The sequence below is a fragment of the Acipenser ruthenus genome, chromosome 10, assembly GCF_902713425.1.
Source record: "Acipenser ruthenus chromosome 10, fAciRut3.2 maternal haplotype, whole genome shotgun sequence".
Lineage (NCBI taxonomy): Eukaryota > Metazoa > Chordata > Actinopteri > Acipenseriformes > Acipenseridae > Acipenser > Acipenser ruthenus.
The window spans coordinates 11,783,206-11,810,156 of record NC_081198.1 but is presented as its reverse complement, the minus strand read 5'-3'; the positions used below and the strand labels follow the sequence as shown (position 1 = coordinate 11,810,156).

Genomic DNA, 26,951 nt, shown 5'->3' with positions numbered 1-26,951 from the left:
AAAACGTGAATAAACAGATCTGTGAAGAAATCTCTAATTTACTTACTTTCGTTTATGTATGTAAACTGTAATAAAAAAAATAATATGGAGCTCCAGTGTGACTCTTAACAACTGAAGAAGGCATCTCACAAATACTGACGGCCACAAATTCTGGGTACATTTCAAATGATTCATGTAATTGTATTCTGTAATGGAATATTTAATGTGCATGTATAGGATAAGGCACTGAGGGGTTTAAAATGTATGACATGCCAACACATTCCTTTAAAGATTCATATAGGAGAGTGGTAAAAACATATTAACCTATTATAAAACCTCCACAGGACTTTGAAATAGAAATAGAAAAAAATATTAGAACACACAAATCTTCATATTCAAGGTCTTGGAACGGGAGTGAATGGAATACCCTGAATGATAAGGATAGATTTAATCAGCAATAACATTAATTGCAAAGGTTTTAAAAGCATTTGCTCTACCGACATCAATCTCTGTAATCCAATTATCAATTTCATAGCATTCATTAATTATTCATTATCTGCCTTACAGCAAAAACATGGAAAAGAATGTCTTAAAATACAACAGTTAAAACAGTTAAGAGATGTAGAACTACCTTCTCATCCAAACAAGCTTCAGCCCGTTTGAGTCAAAGAGTTTCTGGCATTCCCTTGTCCCAAGGTGTAGATGTAAATACTGTACCCTGTGCAAGTGCACCTAGTGCACCTTGGTTAATCCGGGCCTGTGTACGAGGAAGTAAACACTATGAATTCTAATAAACGACAAGGCTTGTAGAGTTTGGAATGTTTCCGTCTGAGTTCACTGCACTTAAAAACAAATCAGCGCTGTTATACGCCATTACTTTATAGAAAAATACCTTTAAACATGCTCGGTTTGCTTTCTTTTTGTTTTGTTTTTCTCGGATACCCGAATAAATCTAGACATTGTTGTATTTTACTTTGCTCTCTTCTGCGGTAGTCTGCACGGTTGTCGTAGTGATGGACTGCTATTTTTTTCCCAGCTTAAACTAGTTCAATTTCATACACTGCAGAATTCAAAAGCTGCAGCGTATCGTGACATATCCTACACCACAAAGTGATCTGATTGGTTGGAAAGGTTGTGATGGTGTATAATAACCAATAGCCTCCCAGTTACATTAGTGTTACATTTTCTGTTAGTGATGGGGAAACTGCAAACATAAACAAATACAGCTGCCAGCATACATCTGTTCAATTCCTCAGCATTATCTAAGTCTTAAATAGTATTTAATGAACACTGTGTTCATTATATGCTTTATCGGTGTTCACGAGCCTTCATCTCAAACACTGTAAAATAAATGATATTACAGTTTACTGTATGTCCTCAACAAAACCAGTAGCAAAGCAAACTGCTGTACTGTAAATACACTTATTAAGACTGGGGAACCCTTAGCTTTGTAACACCAAGGGTAGGTTAAATAGGCTCAGGCCAACCACATGCTCCTCTTCTCCACAGACAACTATATCAATCTACACTCATGACTCTTTCCAATGGTTGCTTATTGCCATTAAATAATGAGAAAACAAATACATTTATGTTGAAAGCATCAGCAGCAAATGTAAATGTCAGCAGTGCATATATAGGATCCTTTCTCATTCAAAGGCTAGTGTTTTAGTTCATGCTCTAGGCTACTCTCACCGCTACTCTCACCTCTGTTCAGCCTTATTACAGTCCTCTTCATTGTAACAAACCCCACAGTCAAGAATATGCTACTCCCACAGTACTCCCACAGGTAGTGTTGAAATAAGGATACAATGTTCATATTATGGAGATAAACATAACTTTCAAAAAGTCACCTGTTTTTTTAGTTCGGCAATCAAAATTTAATTTTAAAAACGAAAAACGGTCTTGTCAAAGTTCTAATACGAGGCAAAAATCTGTCCCCTTTTACTGTCAAAAATTTATTCTCAAAGTCGTCCGTTCACCCATCAGTATAAAGGATAGCAGTATATCCCCCAAACAAGATTGCATTTTAAAATGTAGTTTGTGTGTCAGTTGTCAGTTCTAAAGATGATTCTAACTCTTTCAAAAGGACAACCAAAAGGGTTCCTCAATCCAAGCATAACTGTATCTTACTGTATTATTATAGGTGTGTGTTTGTGACCTGATATTGAAACACTGCTCAGTTCCTTGGTGGTGGGAGAAGGAGGACAGATGCAGTAACAGTATAGAAAAAAAAACAATTGAGAGAGAATATTGTCTGTTTTCACAATTTCTGTCAATATTTAACCTCCTGATCTGTTTTAAATGAATACATTATAGATATGAATCGTCTGTTGATTGTGGCTTATCAAGCACTACAGAGAAACTACTAAACCCCATCTTGATGCCTGCCTCTGTTTATGCTCGATAATTCAACCTGTGCACACATAATACATATTCTACTATAGTTTAACAGAAATCAGACAGCCTTAATGCAGAAGGTCATATTGTACACTACAGCTGCAACTTTGTTTGAAGACAAAATGATGGGGATACATCACTGCACTGGGACGGGGGTTATTTTCTTCAGCGATAACAGCTAATGGAAATCTTCATGAAATTATAAAGCTAATGGATTATTATAACTGCTGCTATGTCTCAAGCTTCTGTCAGTTTCCAAAAGCAATGTACCAGCTTCCAAATTCTCTGGATGTTTGTTAATAATGCTGTAGCTCTAGCAGAGCGGGGATATCTAGGTTTAAACCATTCAATGCTGCATATTTTCATTAAGGTTTGCTCACTTACTATTATCATTATTATAGTAATGAGTGTGCATCAAGGTGCCAAAAAATAAGGGTGAGTTTCCTTGCATGTTTCTATGTCAGTTGGAAAATTAATCTAGGGAATTGTGCACCATTAAGTGTCTCTAACTACAATGTAATTACATGCGGTTACATATTAATAACAATGTGTGTACATATATATACAGTGTAATTGCAGTGTAAAAAGATGCTAGCACTGACCAACAGTTTTCATTTTGTACTAAAGCATTTTGTTGCATTGTACTGGACCAGAACCAGACAGACAGTGCTTGGGTGCAGTACTTGCTGTAGCTAATTTACCACAACTTCAGCTATTACTTCAACCCCTACTCTAGTACAGAGCCCAGGATAAATAATGACAAGCAATACTCACCTAACCCAGTCAGATGATTGGACAGCCAGCTGACACATGATCAGGCGATGTCTGCTGGAGACCAGGCCCTGCAATTCAAGAAGAATATTGTAATTATGTTATTTTCTTTTTCAAACGGCTATTATTTTAAAGTTTCTCTGTAAAACACCTATAGGCTATTGATATAACATGTAGAGTCGTTTAAATTATAATGGGTGGAGAGAAGGTGTGTTTGGGGACCATTCTTTCAGCCAGAAGGAAAAAACAATAAATCTTGGTTTCCGAGCAGATGGGTTTACATTTTTTGAAACATTCCCACCTCCATGGAAGCAGGCACAAATCCCCTGTCAACACAGGCCCTTTCATCTCTGCAGCTAGCGGCCATCCACCTCCACAGGTCATGCCTCTCTGCTAGCAAACCTCACCCAGGAGGCTGAGCATCTGGGGTTAGCAGTGTCTTGTGCCCTGACAAGACCTAGAGTCCCACATCCTCTGGCACTGCACTGCTATCAGCATACTCTATCACTGTGCAGGGCTGGGGGACAGGGCACAGCATGGACTGCATGCCAACAAAGAATATGAAACCCAGAGGCATGTATAATTGGCAGTGTTGCAGGTATTTTCCTACTTGACTGCGACGAGAGATGTAACCGAGATTCTGTACTGTGCTCTTTCCTGATGGGGATTTTTTGTTCTTTACAATGACAAGGTGAGACCCAATCAACGCATTGTCTCCCCACTTATGAGCAATTTGACTCACAAACATTGGGTTTTATTGTTTTAAATCGCTGTATTTAAACCCATTTCACTTGAAACTGGGACACATATGCTTGCACTCTATTTTTTTTCTAAAAGTAAAAACAAACTGTTAATGTTACAAAATAAGTACAAAACAATACAAGTGTGTATAAACGTCCTTAGATTCTGTGTTATTTATTTACAGTTTGCAACATTTATTATAAAAAAATATATACAATTTAAATGAGTGGTGTAAACTTTAAACTGGAGGAATAGCAGTTTCTATTATACTGTATATATTGTAACGACCCAGGTTTTATACTGTTACATGACTGGACTACAGACCCTGTGTGTGTGTGTAAGCAGGGAAGCGGTAAGCTTGCCTCAGCCAGGATTGATTGACCTCTGGGTAGGCTGGGACATGAAAGCCCACATCAATGTGGAAAGAGCTGACAGATGAGTCAGACAAGCTGCTGTGTGAATGTGCAAGACTGTTTGTTGTTTTTGGTATGGCCCAGGCTGACAAGAGCCAGTAATAATCGTCCCAATAAACCATGGATTGTCGTACCTGCAAATTGTGTGGGTCTCCTTCCTTCATTTTCCACGGAACGCTACAATATTAATTTGGCCATTGTATATCATTCCAGAAACAAAAATGCCAATGTTCGTTATAAGGCGAAACACGAATAACGCGGTTTCCAATTATGGACCCCAACAACCACGTTAAAACGGGGTAGCACTGTATTTAAGTTGGACCAGTGGGATTTTCCTACTCATAATACATCTCAGGATTATGCAGGAGTATGCAGTAAATATGCAGTAGACTCAGCTAGTAACAGTGGTTTAGATCATTCAGTTGGCAAGGCTGCAGTTCAATGTACACACACGTTAGCTAAAACGTCTTGGTGCAAAGAACCAAAATAGGGAACATTTGCATGATGGAAAGGCACTGCTGTGGTTTACAGATCAGGAAAAGGATTTGAGAGTTACAGCAGCAGTGAATAAAAAAACAGACTGCGTAAGTCAAGAGGCATTTTAGTTCACCCTCAAGAGAGAGCATATTGAAATATTAAAGAATTAAAGAATATCAAATGACAAAAAAAATCTATCTATCTATCTATCTATCAATTCCTCTGGTATTACACTGAGGGGCAATATCATCAGTGGAATGAAGATGGATAATCCAGTGCTGATGCCACAGGGTTCACTGTATCACAGAGAACAAATTGTTTCTGAACAGGTTGTAGGGTTTAAATCATAACACATTTCTTTGTCCAAATGTCTGCTGTGTTGTACATATCCCTGTAATATCTTTTTCAACATAATCACAGTTGTTTTGTTATTTTTATTAACATATCCCTGGTCATAATATCAGCTGTAAGTAATTATTTTCATTTCACATCAGTTATGCATCAGGTCTTCCCATCAAAATGTCTTTTGCTGAAATTCAACCTGTTCAAATCAGAAATATTTAATTGGTTCCCAACTCTTCTCACAAAGTTCAGCATTTTGATTGGTTCATCTGTCCGTCACTGTTGCCAGGATCCTACCTACTCGCTCTGGCACAGGTTCAGAGGGACAGTAACAGGTTTGTTTAAATAATTTCAGCAAGTTATTTCTTTCCAGGACATGCAAGCAGAATCACATATACGCATTCAGCCAGTAAACATTTCCTGTTATGGGTCAAGTCTTGTACAATTTACAGCAAAATTTAGTTCACATCAATAGAAAATTCTATGCTCTGTAAAGTTGAAAGATTTCATAATGAGAATACTTTTAATGTTCTGTATATATGTAGTATTATATTCTTTTAAATTCAATCCTTACCGGTTTTCCGTAGGAGTCATGAACTGGCGAGATGATTCCCCCAATCACAATAAATCGTCCTGTTTTGTGAAGGTGATCTCTTGCCTTTTCTAAGAAAGACAGAAAGAAATGCTGTTAATATGAAACTTCACTTGATTCTTGATTGTGCCCTGTGGTCTTGATTATGTAAAATCAAAATCAAAATGTGGCTTTCACGCAAGAGATTGTGGCCATTTGGAACATATGAACATGTGAAAGATTTTGTTTTCATTTTATTTCAACATTTAATTTTACCTAAAACAAACAAAGGGTGTTTTGTTGGAAAGGAGCAGAAATGTTTAGCTATATAGGAGTCACTTTTCCTTCTCCAGTTCAGTGTACCATGCAGCGAGAATCTTATCTTCTACAGCCTTCAATCAATTGAAATAAGTACTAATTGTCCCTGTGGACACCCTTTATCCTAAAACTCACATAACCATTGGGAATACCCACCACTTCCAAATAGTCTTCACGTCTCATTGGCTCTGAACTCCCAGCCTTGTACTGTATATCACATTGCTCTCACAAGCTGCAAAGAGGTCCACCAGACCTTTTCACTGAGAAGACTTTAAGCTCCTGTGCTGCTTATTTGCTGATCATTTAAGCATGTTATTTGAAAGTATTGCCTTGTGGATCCAAGCATCAGGACCCATTACTTTCGCACAATGCAGACAAGTAGAATCTAAAATTAGCTGTTGGATTCAGGAACAAACAGATGGTCTATGTTACAGGCAGCATCAGTAGCCCAGAACACAGAAACATATCACAAATCATTAAGTTCTTACTGGTTGGTTCAATAGAGTGGTATTTATAATTTCAGCTTAGTTAATAAACCACAGTAGCATTGGGTACAATGCCAATGTCCCTTGGTTTCATTCCAGTCCAGACTGGTTAGTGACTGGAGTTTTTCCATATAGGTGGTTGTTTGTGTTCTGCTGTGGTTGTCATGTGAAATTAGTTCTGCTGGTTCAAAGCCTGGGGTTCATTAACAACCTACAACCACATTATTGTCTACAGCCTACACTGTTTAAAGCTAGTTAAATATTCTCTAATAATAATGCAATGAAACTGCTCAGGTTTAAAAGTAAGGAGCTCTGTTTGTAGAAAGATCCCCAGTATCTCCATTGTTCACAGCAGGCTTTAATTCTGTCATTCCAGAGACACATCTGCACATAGCCCTCAAGAGACTTCTAACATAGGATATAAAATATTACGATACAAAATGAAATGACTGGAGCAGATACAGGGCTACTGAAATCTACTTATTGTGATGTTGTTGGTCCTGCTGTACTTTGATTAAAATAGAGAAATCAAACCCATTAGCTATTATGATGCATTATGATGCCCACAGGAAATAATGTGTAAAATATGTACCAGGAAAGGAAATTTTGAATCCTAACACAGGGGCCTGTTTTAATGATCCTCTGTCAAGATTAGCAGCAATCCCTGCAAACCCCGGACAGACACTCGCTCGTGCCTCCTGACACAACAGCAGCTGCCAATCATATATATATATATATATATATATATATATATATATATATATATATATATATATACACACCATCCAGAAGCAGAGTTACAAACCCTTAGGTACTCTTTCAGTGTGGGATAAACACTGATTTCATTTTTGGTTGGGGGGGGGTGGGGGTGGGGGTAGTGTTATCACAATGGGCCGAATGTCCTTTCACAAAAATGCATGCCTGGATGTGAATATAGAATAGAAAGAATATCTAACAGGACACAGTGGGGAGGTTCAACTTTCAAAATGTTCCTCTTCATTAACAAGTATCCTATGGCCAAAAGCAGAACAGTAATGAGAACACTGCCATTTCTGAGCTTCAAAATAAAAGAAATGCTGAAGCGCAGCTGTTATAGCATTTAAATATAACATTTCTGTCTGATTGTATTCCTCTTTCAGCGATTTCTCATTGGAGACAGAACTGAAGTAGTCACGTACATGAGTCAGTTAAGAGTAGTTAAAAATGTTTATTAATCTGGTTTAATAAATCAACAGTGCTTAATCTAAGCCCAGGAAAAACAATTGTCTATGACATTCAAAACGGGTGCAAAGCCCCCATAATGCTGCCATAAATTGTGTTTAGCTGCCGTAAAGTCTGATTTTACCGGCCGCTAAAAATGCAGCGTATGTAAAGAATGGTGTTCACCTGCCGTTCTGCACCAGCTATCAAATGTGCACTTTGCCATCATTAATCTATTATAATTATATTGAAATGCATTCTTATGAAGAAAAGAGCATGGAATTGGGTGGGATCTGGATACTAAGTGGGGCACAAACATTATAATGTGATGTGAGGATTTTGCTTTGCACTTAGGCAACTGCTCACCCTCCAAAAACTTGCAAACCATTGTAAAAGCGAGTAACTAAAAGCTGTATAAAACCACACACCTGCAGTGACCTGTCATTGGCTTCAGGATGGCTGCTGTGGTACACTTCCTGATGCGGCGACACTTGGCTTTTGTTGAGGAGAGGCAGGAACATGTTCGGAGGAGCAGGGCAAGACAAAGAAGACCCTGCATATTCATTCCCAGGGTCACTTTGTTTGGGATGCTGGAGGATGCCATGCTAAAGTGTTATCGTCTCACTCCGCTGGTCATCCTAGACTTAATAGCTGAATTGAGGGATGAGCTAAACCCCAATCTAGGGACTGCTATCCCTGCACATGTGAAAGTGCTGTGCTCTCTGCACTACTTTCCCTCTGGCTCCGTTCAGAATGTCTGGAGGGATAGCCCAATCCACCTTTTCCAAAGTGTTAGGCAAATTTCTGGATGTCATGCTAAAAAGGGCAGGCCAATTCATTTCCTAAGGATATTATTATTATTATTTATTTCTTAGCAGACGCCCTTATCCAGGGCGACTTGCAATTGTTACAAGATATCACATTATTTTGTACATACAATTTACATTATTTTTTACACATTATTTTTACATACAATTACCCATTTATACAGTTGGGTTTTTTACTGGAGCAATCTAGGTAAAGTACCTTGCTCAAGGGTACAGCAGCAGTGTCCCCCATCTGGGATTGAACTCAGAACCCTCCGGTCAAGAGTCCAGAGCCCTAACCACTACTCCACACTGCTGCCCTGCAATGATATAACATAACTGATGTTGGCTGAGGCTTTTCCAAACAACTCAGTTTCATGCTGAGTGACCTCAGTCATAAGGACTCTCAGCTCCTTCTCAGGAAACTTTTCTTTTCTTTTCCGTGCACCAAGAGGACTTTGCTGCCCTTCATCTGACATATTTTTTTTGGTTTGTATTGTTGTGCTCCACAAATGTCACACAGCGACTTCTGCTCTCTGTGCTCCTAACTTTGCAAGTGCAGTTGCTAAATAGGTTGATGCACTCATTGAGACCCTTATTATCATAATTGCAGATCATTATTTGTGCACGTTGAGTAATTTGCATTGCTTTTAAGCTTGGGCGCAGTGCAAAATAACTGCCTGGCCGCAATGCAATTTGAATTTTGCATCCGCAATTATTTGCACTGCGCCTATACTTTTATCTACCCCTGTATCTCTCAGTCATGACTTAAAGTATTGAGAATGCACCCAAGTATGGTAACCCTGGAGACTGGAAGACTGCTCTGAACTTAATTTTAAGTAGCAATGATGTATGGGATAACTTGTTTACTATAGTAAACCACAGTACAATTAAGGCAAAACACAAGGAAGTATGGTAAAGTGTGGTAAATACTTGGTATTTGCGTAGTAAAAGCACTGCAAACTGTCAAATTACTGTGCAAATGTACCATGGTATATGGTATAACAACTACACTGATGCATTTATTAATGATTTTTATCTTCAATACTGATTTTGGCTTGTAGCACTATATTACTCACACTGAATCAGCCTACCACATCACTCGAATTTTCATATTGCAGATTTAAGTCCGTGCTGAGATTTTTGATCAGTAAAATGCCCTGGGATGCTTTTACTTGTATATTTGATATGGCATTTTTTGGCCCTGCTCAAATTTTAATATCAACAAATGGCACAGTCAGTGGTATCATTTAACACCCTGTAAATATTTTCCACACAGCTGCTGCCTGTCTTAAATGATAAGACTAATACATTATAATCTAGCAAGAGAAACGGGCCATAATCCATGTCTACCAGTCAATACAGTACGTGTCTCACAAATTGAAATGTCCTCACAAATGATAAAAAAGTGAATTCTCTGATCAGAACAATGTAATACAATAGATAATTCACATTAGCCACAGGATCTGAAATAACTAGTCAAATGTGTGCTAACAACTGAACTGAAAATAATACAATTGTGCAAGTTCAATTTCTCCAGCACTCCAATTGCAGAAGCACCAGGAAATAATGGGACCACGTGAAATAATTGAATTCAAGGTTTTCAGATTACAACTGAGAAGCCTGGTTATTACTGCTGAATACAGACATGGTTTTGATTCCACAGAGGATAAATGATTGACTGTATCTGAATCTATCTCACTCTCTCAGGCTTTACGCGACAAAATTAGAAATGACTCTGCTGCTGATGGTTTTGATCTACTTGTATGAAAGTGACTCTTATAATGAAACTCGGCAGAACAACCCATGCATGGTGTTTCAATAACCTTGTGGTTGGTTTAAATGTTTCACTTGGTGTCATTGCCAGTCCTCTACAGCCGATTCCTACAGATAAAAATGCAGCTTCATAACTCAAGCCTATTTCCTTTCTTCAGTAAAATGCCACGCCTTGGCACTTTGAACCTCATTTTAAAAAACGGAAACGCAGGGGAATTAGTGTACAATTCTTTTTATTCTCATTTTTATGGTCTTCTATCCTCTTTCCTTCTCCCTCAGCAACAAAGCAGGGGTCCCGCCCCAAAACCCATATTATTTTTTTTAAATATGCAGCTGTGTATTTCTCTGGAGCGAAATTCAGTGATGTGAGAAAAAATAGCACCGAGAGCAGCAGTGCGGATTCAAACAGTTATATACAATTTGTTTCACCTGTTAGCACTTTACATTCCCTTAGAGAAAACCTAAAGTAATGTTCCAAAGAATAATCTTTGTGCATTACCCTGCCACCCTTCAACACTCTGCTCCCAGTGGATGTAAGAAGTTAATACATTGCTTAATAATTGCTGAAACACTGTTTTAAGTAGGTAGACAGTAGGTACACAGTAATTAAACACAATTACATTGTAAAAAAAATCATGTCTGAGCTGCAAATGTAATGTTTCAAAGAATTATCAGATTGTAATGTTTGATTATAGCATAATAGCATTTATTCTGCAACTGTACAACTGCATGCGCAATTTGAGTAAAATGCTGTATTATTCTTTCTTGCTGGGCTGAGCTGTCACTTGCCTCTCTTGTTGAGTAATATTGTTATTAATCATACCAGATTGATACTCTTCAATATCTTGTCAGAAAATTACTTTTCTAGCAACTATTAATTTACCAGTGAGTGCTAGTGTGTGTGTGTGTGTGTGTGTGTGTGTGTGTGTGTGTGTGTGTGTGTGTGTGTGTGTGTGTGTGGTGTCTGTTGTTCAGACCCTTCATTTGTAGAGATGTTGAAGCATCCCTGTCAACTGTGCTCAGGCAGCTTATCAGTTACCGCTTTGCAGGAGCTCATTTTCCACAAACACAGTTTCTCGATTGGCATTTCTAAAGGGTGCTCTTGCTTTCAAGCAAGAAACCCTAAATTAGTATCTTTATTTAACCTATCCAAGAAAGTCAATAATTGTAGACATGCTTTTTAAAAACCTGACAATTACTATAATAATGTCAGTGTGCAATATAACAAGCGTACAGCCTAAAAATGTATTTACAGTTTGTGCAATGACTCTCAGCTAGTCATGTCAAAGGATGTGGGGAATGCTGCTACAATGGAAGGCACTGTAGAGTGACTCACTAGCAGAGTGTTGCAGTAAAATGCAAAGCTGCATCTTGTGAGGAGTGAAGGACACTCAGTGGAGCGAGCATAATAATGAAACCGACTATCTGTGCTATTGATCCGGATTAGTCTAGACAGGATTGATTTTGCACAGCAAGGTTTACATGGCTTGCAAAAAGACTTATCATAGTGGGTGATTATCAGCGGTGTAGCTAGGGGGTGGTTTTAGGGGTTTGAACCCCGGCCCGAAATTCATTATTCAACGACGTGGGAGAAAAAAAAAATGTCAGCCCTCTACGACACTGTAAACCCCTGTCCCAACCCATGTAAGCTCTGACCCGTAAGCTGTTTGCTTCACTGCCTACCTAAGCACACTTAAAAAAAAAATAAAAAAAAATTTGTCAACACTCATTTCTAGTTGTGATTGGGCAGTCCTGACATTTTTACGCCAGATACAGCCTTCGACTCCTTTGATTGGACAACGTGTGTGCATGTACTGTTCAAACTGACGTGAGATGAGATGTCCAAGTCGAACATTAATATAGAATTGATGGCCTCGGGGGACGGGCGAAAATACAGAACATAATTGCCGATGGATGCTTTTAACGGTGCATTTAATTTTTATTTATCGACTTTCCTCGATACAAACTAATCCATGTCTGGGAGGTTACTACTAGACGTCCTCTGCTTTTGACCAACTCTGAGGACACCTAGTTTTTAGTTTTTAGTCTTTTTTAGTCCCATGCGAATCATGATTTAAATGGCTGTTGTAAAACCAAGACCAAGTACTCGACAAGTTTGCAATGAAAAACAGGAGGATGGACTTGGGTATTTAAACATCAAGTAACGTAGGTTATTCTTATTTCATTTGTATGTTTTATAACTGCATAGGAGTGGTTCTACATGTGCTTGTGAGGTGAAACATCATAGTTCTTAGTACATTACATAGTTTCAAGTACATTGCAAGTTTGGAGTGTAGTTAATTTTTACTTACAGAATAATTTTGTCAAGCAATTAAAAAAAAATAATCATGATTAATCTTGAGATTAAAAAAAAAAAATCTCAGTTGATCTTGGTTTTAATTGCATATTTAATTGATACAATTGCATCCATCTCATTACTGATGCTATTGTAAATTTGGAATGTATTTTCTATTGTTTTGCCAAGGTTACAGTGTTGGCACTGTTCAGATTTATTTATTAATGTTATTATTGTAGAATTAGTACAGCAAAAATGATGTACTGCGCAGCTAATGCTACTGTAGCTTTAACTGGAAGGCCTTACGCCAGGGGTCTCCAACCCTGGTCCTGGAGTGCCCCTATCCAGCAGGTTTTCTAGGTGTCTTTACATCATCAGTGGCTAAAGATCTGGAACACCTGTTAATCTTGACTATTTAAGCCAATAATTGGTTCAATTAAGTAACTGAGAGATTGGTTGAAATGAAAACCAACAGCCACAGTAGCTCTCCAGGACAAGGGTCTTACACACTGTGTTGTGGCTGCTGAACTGTGAGGAGTTTGGTGGTGTCTTGGGACAAGAGGGAGAGATTGTTGCCACGAGGTACTTTGAGCAAGTTTCATTGAGCTCTGTATTCTAATGCTGTAACTAAAAGCAACAAACCTGTGCCAAGGAAACAACAAATATTGCTAAGAGAGACAAGACAAATGTATGCGTTAATCACAGAATTTAACTGCGATTAACTGACAGCCCTAATTATTAACCATCTGCAAAAATCTCCATCCCCCCCGAAACAAAATCCTGGCTATGCCACTGGAGATTATAACTGCATCTTAAAAGTGCATGATTTCAGTCATGTGTTCTGCTGTATAAACCCATATACAAAATAGAAACAATTACTGTAGGTAAAGGGCATTAACCGATACAGCCACCCAGCATAGTAATGCAAGCATGGTGCCAACATGCCCACACAACTTGTCTATAACCCTGGCCTGGAGGGGGCGACTCTTTTCATATCTGTTACAATTTTATACAACCGCCTAAGTCAACAATGTTGTTGTATTGCTATGGAGCAGAGACACCTTGTTTATTTACAGACATAAACTAATATGGTGCTTAATGGGATTCGTTGCAAATTGACTGCTGTTGAGTACAAGGTCACAGTGTACCCTTGTAAAAAAGCCCATTTTCTGTTTGCATGATAGGTCCAAGAAAATGCCATTATGAGGGATGCTCTGGCAGTAGGCCAGGGTTTCTCAATGACAAGACACAGAGAATGCTGACTCAGGGCAAATGGAAACTGCAGAGAGTTAACAGAGTATGTTGAGATTTTTAAAAAATTGTAGTTCCCCAAAATTCACTGTGACTGAAACTTGCAAAAACAACAGTTAACACAGAAATCATTTTTTTAAAACATAATCTCAATTTTCTTTTGAAGATGTGGTATGAGCAATTCCTGCTGGTCTTCTGAAGCTGCAGTGATGGCAGTACCAGCTTCCTCCGAGCATGAATACAGCAGGTCAGTTACAAAAAACTCACACAGCAGAGAGACCTCTTGCTCACCACTAATCCATTTTTGTACACCCTGACAAATCTCCTACCAGTATCTAGATGACACTGTGTTGCTTATGTTACTAGGTGCTACTGCTAAGTGGTGCCTAAAGGTCATGTGCTTGAAGCCGGATTGACAAGAGTGACAAGAAAATTGTCCGGGGTGTAAAAACTGTAGTGTTTTGAAATTTGAAACAAATGTATAATGCCATGTATGTGACAAATTATTTACTTGTTTTTGTGACACTGTATGGAAACATTTGAATTTAATTTCTACAGATATTCTAAGTTTGAACAAGCTTGACGAGCAGGTTTCAGATGGCAGGAGATGTGTCCATTGATGTCTAAATAAAACAAAAATCCCAATACCAGCATATGTGGCTTGTATAAATCATTCACATTTCAAATCCATTGTTATGTTGTTCAAAAATAATGACATCAGTACATTTATCATCACAGGAAGCAGTGACCCATGATAATTGTGTTACAATTTGCGCAAAACAGGGTAATTAGGAATGGCTCTGGTCCCTCAAGATTATTAGTTCTCAGTCAGCTATTGCATAAAAGACATACCATGATCAATATCAAGCAGTAACAAGGACCATTCATCTTTCTGTCACCTTTACAACCCTGGCCATGGCAACATACAGCCTTCAGCCAAAGGCCTTGTGAAATGACATTTCCTGGCTGCGCAAGTCCGCTTCATGTCCCCCGGTGAGCAAAGAAGCTCCTTGTACTGTGGAAATGTCAGGCCTCCTCTCCTGTCAGAGCTCCATCAGCCTGTAATGAGGGTCACTGAGGATTCGCAATGGCTGGGGAGGCTTTCAGTTAACAACTTACTCACTGGCTAGCTGGGGTTATGTACTGATGATTTAAGCTGTGTTTCTTCAAAAACAAGCCATCGGACACATGTCTGGCTTGGGTCATTAAAATGGAGACTTATTTGCCAGATAAGAAGATCAGGTCTGTGTGATGGAAAATTGCTAGATAAGTCATGTCACTATACAGCTATTTGTATTGTTACAAGTTTATTTGTTTGGCTGGAATAATGGTTGCTGTAATGATGTAACGAAGTCAGTTTTGGCAGTTGTAAAAAATGAAACACAGCAGAATGTCACGGCTAGATGCTACCGAATCCGAGGAGGGACAGGTTAATCAGCGGGTGTGTGCACAACAGGCTAGAGCCACGCAGGCAAGCATGTGTAAACACCAGTCTGGTGACGCCCTTTCCCTATGACTGCTGCTCACAAAGACAATGCAGCAATATCCTCTCTGAGGAGCACAGGGTGACTGCAGCAGCTGGAGTAATTAAAAGCAATTAGAATTTTAAAATATGCTGTCGGATTTACAGAAAGGGATCCAGATGCTGGTTAGCCTGTGTCATTGCATTTGCAGTCTAAATGTCCTGTTCCTTTTAATGGGCTTTAATTCAGCATTCTCAAATGACACAAATTATTTATATAAAAAAGTGAAAGACATACTGCATTACATACCTTATTCTGCAACTCACAATGATGCAATTGACCCAGGACCCAAAACCATAAAGTGGTTCGTCAGAGGAAAAAGTAAAACATATTCTGTTGTTTCATATATTGTTGTAGGCAGAAATGCATTACAGACAAACAAGAACTTTGGATTTCATACTCCTGACTCACGGTGGTAACCAAGATGGCCACCATTTGCACAGCCACATGGGTGTTGATTGTTGGCTTGAATTATTAATTGTTTGATTGACAGTGAATGGTAGACTGTGGAATGTGGCCAGGTGGTGGTTGATTGAATGATTAATTGTCAACCACCCACTGACCACATGGTATAAGAGGAGAACAAAGAGGTTTGTTTGTAGAGAGTGTGTAATGTTGTAACTCAAGTCCAGTTGAGCGGCTGTCCCAGTTTGCAGTTGCCGAGTACCATTGTTAGAAAAATAATGCGCAGTATTATTACAACAATACACGGGTGTCATCCCAGCAGCAGCAAGCTTGTCTGTCTTTTATTTTATATTGATTTACCACATTGAAAAAGCTTCGAAAAGAAAAAAAAAAATCCTTCAGTAACAAATCAATGACCTTCTAACTGTAAAAGATGGTTGCTATAGCACAGCCACCCACATGCGCACATACAGACACACTTATAAAACACGCAGTTACCAGTCAGCTGAACCTCACTATGTTAACCCCTGCACTGCTGCAGAAAGCTCTTCCAGCACTTAAACCCTTAAAGTGCTACTTGGTATGGATACAAAATATCACATCTTAACTGAAGGTTTCTCCTTCTTGGTCAGTCATCCTGTACAACATTGTTCTATAAAGTCTAATCATTTTTGACAACTGCCCATAACCAAACAGCAATAAAATGTGTTTGACTCTATCTGCAAAACCTCCTGCATTCACCACACTAAGTATTGTACAGGACAGTGATGCTGTGCGTGAGTTACAGTGGTGCAAAGTGACCACTGTAATGCATTATTGGAAACAGACGGGAACATATAGGATATAAATCATTCCAGAGATAAACATTGTTAGTCATTGTGGCAGGGCGGAAGCCCTGCTGGTATAAGATGTGTGTGTGTGTGTATGTGTGTGTGTGTATGTGTGTGTGTGTGAGGAGAAAACATGTGGGAATGTGGCTGGGGCTGTAAATTGTATAAATGATGACTAATTAGGATCCAGTCACAGGTGTATAAAAAGGTTGATCATGAGTTAATGTTGGTGAAGGTATGTGTTGCTGTGCTCTGTTTATGTTTATGTTTATGTTTATGTTTATGTTTATGTTTATGTTTATGTTTATGTTTATGTTTGTGAGTTTTTGTATAGACCTTTTGTTTTGTTAATGTGTTTTGTTTCATCCACTGCAGCTTCTGTATTCTGAGTCTCTCTTCCTGCCCGTAATAGCTTGGCCGTAACGCTACCCTGTCACAGTCATATACAGCGTTTCTCTCCTTTTTAATTTCTGTGATTTCTGAAATTAGACAGGCAGAAGACAGCCATCTCTTTATTTGAAAGTCCCAAAGAATGATTATTGGTACACGTAGGGTACATCCACCACAATCCTATTCTTGTTCATGACATTCCCTGGGAACAATAATGGAGAAAAAAGCTTTGTTTGTAATAATAATAAAGTGAGATGCATTTATCACATCTAAACCCCTACAAACTGTTCCATCGAGGGACGAACGGGTTAGCTATGGATTCATACAACTAAATTGCACATTATGTCCTTTTCCCTTCACCCTTTCTGCATTTCTGTCTCTCTCTCACAGCTCCTGTTTTTCAAATTCAAAACAGGGTTTTTACTGCTATGAATGTTTTACCATGATTTTCTCATTCCTATACTATTCACCTACAGTATTTTACCATGTTAATATTTTCTTTGCCATGCTTGCTATGGTTTAACATGCATTCACTATGCTTTCAAGAGTGAAATATGTACTTATACTGTGATAGAACTTTAGAGTCAGAGATATGAGCAATTAGTTCACTTGGAACTGGGCAACAACCACCAGGCCTAAGACTACCATTTGATCACAAAATAGCCATCATAAAGTTACATGAGCAAATGTTTCTATAAGACCAGATAATCTGACCAAACATCTGTGACATCTCTGTAGCCCTGCTGAGCAACAGGGAAACGATGCAACTAATGTACAACCAAACAGACTCGGTATAACAAGTGACAGCCATTATGAAAGTTAAGCTGTCTTAATATCCAAATAGTAATCATCCATCATTCACAGAGGCTGTTTGTCAACCTGACTTTAATAAAATGCAGTCTTATGAGTGGTGCCAGCCGGTTGTGTATCCTGCAAACAATAATATGCAATCACTCACTAATGTGTCAAAATGAAAGATAGTCCTAAATATGCTGTTTGGTATGTAAAATGATTGTGCATTTAAAATGCCCACTCTGAAATCAGGGTGGGGTCGTACCCCCTGAAAATCCAGTCTGTGGAGGAAGATAAGAAAGTACGTACATTTAACTTAGCATTTTTTGGTGCATTTAATGTTCTATTTTTTTTTAATTATTTGTTATTTATTTGAAATCGTCCATTTTATAGGTACACTCAGAAAGTTTGTTAGAAATGAAAGCTTTACTTTTTAGGGCAAAAAGTTCTGACTATAGCCACAGATACAGTTGAGATTGAGCTGGTCATCTTGATCCCAGGGACAGATGGAAATAAGGCAAAATAGACTAACTCAGCTACAGTGTCGGCCCCTCATACAATATTTGTGTGTCACTCAAGGGTGTATGATGATAGCAGGACACAAGTAAGTTCAATTCATGTTTGTTACCTACAGTAAACTAACCAGTTCCCCTGTGTAGAAAAGGCTCAGTTTTGAATGAGTATGAAATGGCATTCACCAGTGAATAAAACAATCCACCACTCTCTCTGGCCCACAGAAGATGGCGATTTTGTCTCTCAGCTGTCAACATATTACCCCTGAACAGCCTCCGAGCATGCAAATCATTTTCATGCAGACGGCAAGCTACAGTTATTCTGCTGATGAGCGGGTTATTTCTTCATGGATTTTCTCGTGCTGTAGCCACTGCAGTCTGAAAAGATTACGCAGATGGATTAGTCGGATGTGACGGTACTGGGCCGTTGTGGTGACGCTCTGCCTTCCAGGACGTGGTCTGTCCCTCACAGTTTCCTGGTTTCTCTGGACTAGTCTGCTGTTTGTTGAAGCAGAACATCTCATTCTCCGGGCAACTTCTCTCACAGACAGGCTGCCTTCAATCATGCAGATAGCAACCAGGCCATCTTCATTACTCAAGCGGGGCATCTTTCACTTTTCTTGTGTTAATTAAAATCATGTCTTTTTGAATGGCTATTTATACAGATTCGTAATCAACTCATTTTGGCCATTTTAACTCAACTCAAATACCAAACACCGAGCACCTGGCGTTTTTATGAAATCACATGACTTGAACTCAGAATTTTGTTACCCCAAGGAATAACACTACTCAAGCAATCAATAAACCTATCTGCTCACTATTTAAAATGTAAATAACGTCATGCGTGTGCCCAATGCAAAACTTATTCATCACCATGCAATCTGGGTTTTATAATGTATTATCTCAATAGACATTAATTTTATTGTAAACCAGATTTAGGTAACTTGTTAGGTGCAGTCCATTGCTGATTTATAAGGTAAGCAAATGGTATAATTATGGCTTTTATTTAATACCACCCTTTGCTTGAGTCAGACTTAGAGATGTACAGGGGAGTTCAAGTCTGGTAGTGTTTATCCATCAGCTCCAAAAACTAGAGACTTTGATGCCTGGTACCCTCCATTGCAATATATCAAATGTTGTTTACCCAGAAGATAGAGAAGAAAAAAGGTTTTGGAGATCTACTTTGAACAGCTATCTCTATGAAGTTTTCAGGGTAAATAAAGTCAGGGGTGAACAACTTGGATAACTTTCCATCACTAAAGGGCAGTGTGGACCCTGTACAGACTTGGAAATACCTTGTATTTTTTCCTTCTTTAAAATAAAGCACTATATAGTTAATTCACATTACCTATGAAATGTACTTATACTGAAAACTACCTCGGAACATGATTAAATTAAACTGAACAATCAGTAGGAGGTTGTTAACATTTCCAAAATGAGTTGCCAAGCAGCCATTTTTTGTGAAACCCAAGGAATAAGAACATCTTTCTTTTTTTTATTGCTGCTAGCCAGTACGACTGCAGACCAGTTAAGTCGTAACTAGAAGCTCTCATATTTCAAAAGCTGCGGAGGAGTTTATTTAAAATGGGTTCTACTTGTCTCCGTTCCGGCTGTTTGTCCAAATGCAAAAAACAGCTATTATAATTGATAAATAAAAATTCTAAATAAGAATGTTCACCTTGAACACCTCTTAGCTCTGCCAAAAACCAGAATGGAAAATGATTGTAAGCATATAAACTGAAGACGACAACCACTAGAGCACAACTCTATAATAATTATTTAAGCACTGCAAATATTTGTTCTTTATCATCAAAGCTATGTGTTGATTGTTGCAAAATAATTCCAGGGTTGTGTTTATGAATGAATCTATCTGTTTGTGTTGAAAGAGTTCAAGTTGTTTCTGTTACAATAAGAATATCTCTATCCATGTACAGAGTAAAAGTAAAGAGCAGGGATTTGACAGCAGACCCCTCACTCTCCGATAGCACATTGGGTTGAAAATCCCTGTCAAAGACAACCTTTCTTGTTTCTTGACAACTGGCTGCTCAAGGCTTTTGATAGCAATAACACAGACTGCTGTGTCAAGGGGCAGAGTTGGCATATCGTTCAGGCTGTTTCTGGGTCCTGAACATAGGCACTAACTACAGCCACTGAATTACAACTGAAGTAGGCAATTCAAACTGTGGATTCTCCCCAAAGCAAATCCTCAAAGTGAGGGAAGAGAAGGGGAGAGAAGACAGAGACAGAGAGCATACCTTGCATAATACATTGTTAAAGCAAAACTGTGACTAATAAAGTGGAATCCACAAACTGTGTTTAATGGAATACTGCAGAAACAGCAAACAATGGAACAGCCTTGATGCACTGGACCGAGACTCATTTCCAAAATAAATTTTATTTCTTAGCAGACACCCTTATCCAGGGCAACTTACAATTGTTACAATATATCACATTATTTTTACATACAATTACATTATTTTTTACACATTATTTTTTTTACATACAATTACCCATTTATACAGTTGGGTTTTTACTGGAGCAATCTAGGTAAAGTACCTTGCTCAAGGGTACAGTAGCAGTGTCCCCCACCTGGGATTGAACCCACGACCCTCCGGTCAAGAGTCCAGAGCCCTAACCACTACTCCACACTGCTGCCCTATATGTTGTATTATGGATGGGTTTTTTTGTGTTTATGTGTGTTTCTTGTAATTGCTTTGGCAAAGCCAGAGAACCTGTCAAGCCAATAAACCCTGTTTTGAATTTGAAAAAGCTGTGAGAGAGAGACAGCAGAGAGATGCAGAAAGGGTGAAGGGAAAAGTACATAATGTGCAATTTAGTGCTGGGAGATGAAAGAAGAAATTGGGTTACGTGGGCTGGAGCTTGTACTAATATATGGCTCCCTGTCAGTGGAGTCAAGAAAGTAAAAACATATATTCAACCTGTACATTCATCACTGTATTTTGGAAATGTAAAGCTGATCTTTGCAAATGTGTTTCCATTGTTAGTCATGATTGTGGGAGCATTTCCCTTGTACAAAGAAAGAAGCTACTGTAGGAAATAAAAGGCTATCACCTACGTGTCAGAACAGTAAGCGTTGCACATGTGAATGTTATAGAACAGAGAAAAAATTGAGAAAACTGCAGCAATAACCAAAAAGAACAATTATTGCCAATGGAAACATAGCAATAGAGACAGATACAGAGACTGAGACACACACACGCACACACATTCCTGGCTGAGTACTGCAGTTCATTCAAATGAGCACAAAAGCAGGTGCTGCTAAATTAAAACTTGTTAATCATTTTAACCACCTATATGTAGACCAGGCACTGGAGTGTTTACCAGTTCCCCCTCAGCCAGTACCCGTCAACAACAATAAGCATCAACTGCCTTGAAGGTCTCTTTATTGTCACAGCCTGAATCTCCAGTACAAATAGCACCCACAGCCAATGCATGGGGGGGGAAGACTGGTATTATATAAAATCTTCTCATTTAATAGTCAAGTGCAGTTATAAATATTGTTCTTTTTATACTTTTAATTTTTATACAGCAAAGGTTTGTAATTCTGGGCTTAACTATATAACCATTTTGAGATGGTTGTATGTCCAAAGAGACAACAACAAAAATCAATTTTAATATCCCAAACCTTCACCAAGCTTTGTCACAGTTAGAATTAAGGTTGATGTAAACCAAGGTAGTTGCTCTGATATTACTGTACTGCATGTTTTGATCGTCTTTGTGTGGGGTCTGAATTAGTGTACCTTATTGTAACTGCTGGACCTTTCAATACAAGACTAGTGTTATCCATAGAATTATTATTATTTATTTCTTAGCAAACGCCCTTATCCAGGGTGACTTACAATTGTTACAAGATATCACATTATTTTTACTTACAATTACCCATTTATACAGTTGGGTTTTTACTGGAGCAATCTAGGTAAAGTACCTTGCTCAAGGGTACAGCAGCACTGTCTCCCACCTGGGATTGAACCCACGACCCTCCGGTCAAGAGTCCAGAGCCCTAACCACTAGAATGTATGGATAACTAAAGAAGAGTGTAGTTTAGCAATCCTGGATGAATGCAGTTGTTTTATTTTTTATTTATTCACTGCAACCATGTGTATTCCAATTCCTTTTCTTAAAGCTGTAATAGATTAAAGTTTAATGAACAGCTCCCATGGTGCTCCCATTTCTGTGTTGCATGATGGAGTCCTGATCTCAGGCCTTCAGTTCTATTCCACCAACTAGAGTGAAAAGCAGGCTCTGTGATGTGAGGGAATGAGAAGACTTATCCTAGCCAGTGCAGTTGAATGCCAGCCTGGTCTCTTCAAAGCTGCTTCTGGGTGAAAGCATCTGTCTAGTGCTATCTCTCCCTCCCAGATTTCCATACAGTGGCAAGAACATTGGATTGTTATGAAGATAAAATTGATCTGAATAACCAGAATTAAAGGTTACAGACAGTGTACCCAAAAAGACTCAATGCTGACCCACTTTATCTGAAGAAATCTTAAACACTGGCATTACTTATTTTAACGCCTTCAAAAGTGATCTGGATGTGATTTCATGGAAGCCCTCTGAGTGCAGTTGTAGCTCTAATTTGTTTCTGCATTTCCTGAGCATTTTTTATGTCACGGCAGATTTACTGCAGCTATTATTCGAGGCTTTAGGTTAGGACTGTAAAATTATACTGGCAAATTATTTTAAACCCCTGAATCTATGTGACATGAGCAAAACAACGTATATAGGATTGAAGTTTCAGATGTTTAACTGTCCATTCTGGCAAAGCTGTTTCTGAATTATAGTCTATTTTTTCTACTGCTACACTCACTGCTCTTGAGTCAATTCTATTTCTGTGTGCTTTTCTTGCATGGCTGTCATACACTGCCATATATGTTACACAAAAGACTAGGCTTACAAGAACCACTTGAAAAAAAGGGTTGGGAATTCAACCAATAATTACATATCTGACCATACATTTTACATGTACAAAAACTGCCATGTGAGAATAAAGGGATCGGCCATAAGAAGATATCTAAAAAAAGGTAATCTCCATAAAGTTGGGATATAAAAAAGCCAGGTTAAGCAAGACACAATTGGGACTAACTTGTAAGTGGGAGAAGTAGGTGGGCCCATTTTAGTCCCAATTGAGTGATATTTAATTTTAGGCAGCTAACTGTTTAACATCAATGAAGACATTACCAGTTTGTGTGTCTGACTTGCAGAGACATTTGGGTTTGAGTGAGCGGCGACATTCCTAGGCACCCACTAGATCATATTACAGCATATAGCTACTGATATGCATTAGTTGTTTATATGGGTTTGTGGCAGGGGTGAGGCCTGCCCCTATAAATAATATGTTTTTGTTTGATTTGCACATAAGGATGTTTTTTTTTTTTGATTAGATATGGTAGGGCTGGGAGACCAGACTCCCCTCCCTGTCTAATTGAAAGGAATGTGCAGCAGATGGCCAGGTGTCAATTGAACAATTGACAATCCATTAACCCTGGTCATCTGCCTTTAAAAAGGGTCTGGAAAGCCAGTCCTTTGTTCTTTTGCTTGTTCCTGTACCAGTGTGATGGTTCATGTCAGGGTGGAGAGCCAAGGAGAGGGAATCGGATGGACCACCCACGATTAGTGCTGTGTGTTTAACCAGGATACTTGTTATAATTTTAGGGTAGGGATTAATTTAGGGGATTTTAATCCCACCCAGTTTATTTAGTTTATATTAGGAGGAAGGTTCCTGGTGTGGGAACTCCATGTATAGTGGGAGTGGCACACGGCCTGAGCTTGGCCACCTTTTTTTTCTAGCTGTTTTTCCCCACTGTTTTTTGTTTTGTGTTTTTGTAATTATGTACATGTGTGTATTTCCTTCTGCACTAGGGATACCATTGCTGGTACCCTAGTGGTGCCCACCAACTACTGCAACTGCCTGTAAATAAATAAAACCTGGATGCCTGAGCGGTGTTTCAAGTTTAAACCCTCTGTGTCTCTCAGTGGATACACACACATTAATAGTACACCGATGATTTTAAGTTACTGTGTCCAATTTAAAAAATAATAATAATAAATTGATCTAGTGGTTTTAGGAGTTACCAGGAAAAAGGTTTCAGTAGGTTTTTTATAAGAGCTCTTAAATTGCAGGGGATGTCTTTGAAAGTCAGCAGAAGTTGCTTCAACTCTATATCAAAGGGATTATTAACATTTCATAAACATGTAGATATAAATTGCAAAGTTCTGTCCATGCATTCACTAATTGACTCCATGTAAGAGATAATTATTACCATCCTACTTTTATCTATGTTTTCTGTCAGTTCATCTTTAAATCTGCACTTTATACAAACCTTTTCATATTTTCTTAACATGACTACATGATCATCTAAGTTAATAATCAATACAGTTTTGCTCAAAGTAGGCCACCATTTCCCAAATTATAAAACAGTGATAATACTGATACAATGAAGAAAATGTTCACACTTGCATAAAATTGCTATTTTATTGGCAACAATTAAACATTTAAAGCTTATATTGATGAAACATAGTTGATTTTTTTAAAGGGTAATGAGATGACCAGTCTTGCACTTCCCAGTCAGTATTGGTTCTCTTCAGAAGGCATACTGAGAGCACTACCCTATTTGAATCTCATAACAAAATCCCTTCTCAGTCATTTCAGCCCATTTCCCCAGCAGTCAGAGGCTGAATCACAATCCTGGCATCACAATTGTTGCTAATTCACACCAAATGAATCAGTTACAGTTCAGTAACTCTAAGCACCCTGTAGATCTGGTGTGTGAGAATGATGCACGACACACAAGGGAAGGTGACTGGCAGAGGCTGGAGTTGTTTGGGTAGTTCTTGTGCTGCAGTGGTGTGAACGTGCACCTCCCTGTATCTTTTTGTTATGGTAAATTATGTTTTAAATATATTAATCTGAAAGTAATAAAGCCAAAAATGTACCCAACCCATGAAAAGTGTTTTTGCACTCACTGGAATCCTGAAACCACTGCTAGCTAGAGTATGAGTGGAGACTTCCCAGCTGGGCTCTAGCCTCCTAGGTTTGGTAACTTGGTAACATCTGTTGCTTCGGTTTAAGGTGTAAAATGAGGCTTTAATAGTGGGAATGAAGGTCACCCACTGATATTCAGCTACCTGTTCGGTAAGAGGAAAGCATTGGTGAAGCGACATTCTAATAAAGGTGAGGTAGAAAAAGAGGGAGTAATACCATCTCTTGCTGTTCTGTTTGCTAATCTGCCATTTACAGAGTACAATAAAGTAAAACCCTTTTGATCGATTATCTGTCTTTAAGCTACTGGTAACCAATATGTTAAGGTAGCAATGAAAAAATAAACATGTAAGCATTTTCAACTTAGAAAGGACGATTCACGGTGACAGCATTGACAGACAAGAGATTAATGTACTTGTTTTAGAAAACCTTTACCAAAGGTGATGTAGCTGAGATGCTGCGTTTCTTTTCCTGGGGATTGTGTGTGTGTGTGTGTGCGTGCGTGCGTGCGTGCGTGCGTGCGCGCGTGTGTGTGTGTTATACACAAAGCTGCCTGAGAATGAGGAATATGAAGGTAAGGTGACTTCTCCAAAATCAAGTAAATACAGTTTAACTAATTCCTCATTGCCAACCTCTGAATGACTAACTACACAAATTGTAAGTTTTAAGCCTATTTTTACCCAATTTAAACCTTCAGTGCACTTTCTCCCTTAGCTGATGCAGCTCAAATAATTATTTTTTCAATTATCACAAGATGAAGGGTTTACACTGAAAATGATTCCGCACTGGCCGAGTAGAAAATCAATACAAACCGTGTACAAACAGATTAATATGATAGTTGATACCTTCAATTCTGGTTTCCAGGTTTCAAAGCCATTGTAATGCAGATTCTCCAAATGGAAATCAAGAGAGGTATAAACAAGTGAAGCTTAATAATACAGCTGGTCCAACTTGCAGAAAATAAGCTTGTGAAATTACATACAGGTTATTTATTAGCTGTGAAGAGTCTTTCTCTATTTCTGTTTAGCTACAGATATATGTCTGGTGGTAAATCTCTATAGTCTTGTGTTTTACATTGCTGTTCTTGTGACAGTCTCTTGATTTTCAGTGTCGGAAGTTGCTAAGAATTTTGCAATGCCACATGTTACTGTGCAGAAGTCAGCTATTTCCTGCATGCAGACTGTCCTGGAAACAGTAAAGCAATGTGAAATCATCAGTGATAACAAAGGTATTTATACAATTATAACAGTTACACTTTTACCAATGCACTACAGGCTTTACAAACATAAGAATAAAAAGAGCAGTTGGATAAATAATATACCAGCAACTACTGTAAGAAGAATAGCGGGGACTTGGAATGTCAGTCAGGGGAAATTGCTCCACATCTCAGTCCTACTCAGTCACCAGCTCCCCCCAGATCTTTTTTTACTTGAATACTTCAATGCCTTGGGTAATGTGCATTATCAACCTTGTACAACCCCTTCAGTCACTGTGTGCACAATTCTGCAACATGCTTGTATACAGGCAGTGAGTGCTCTGTGTTTTGGATTTTGTGTGGAATGAGCTCTCTTCTGATAAAGCAATTTCTATGCCCTAAATAGCACTGGCTATACTGATTCACAGTGACAATGAGATTATTAGATACAGATCCTACCACAAAATGACATCAATGTACC

At 38.5% G+C, this 26,951-nt stretch overlaps 1 protein-coding gene across 1 annotated transcript in view; it reads right to left on the bottom strand.

Annotated features, from left to right (window-relative positions):
* LOC117402516 (nicotinamide/nicotinic acid mononucleotide adenylyltransferase 2) overlaps positions 1 to 26,951 on the bottom strand; it is a 47,979-nt gene that overhangs the window by 17,583 nt on the left and 3,445 nt on the right. Inside the window, exons 2-3 of the mRNA XM_034003741.3 lie at positions 5,695 to 5,783; positions 3,151 to 3,218 (exon numbers count right to left, since the gene is read on the bottom strand). Of these exons, the coding sequence (XP_033859632.1) occupies positions 3,151 to 3,218; positions 5,695 to 5,783 (157 nt within the window). The remainder of the gene's footprint in view (positions 1 to 3,150; positions 3,219 to 5,694; positions 5,784 to 26,951) is intronic.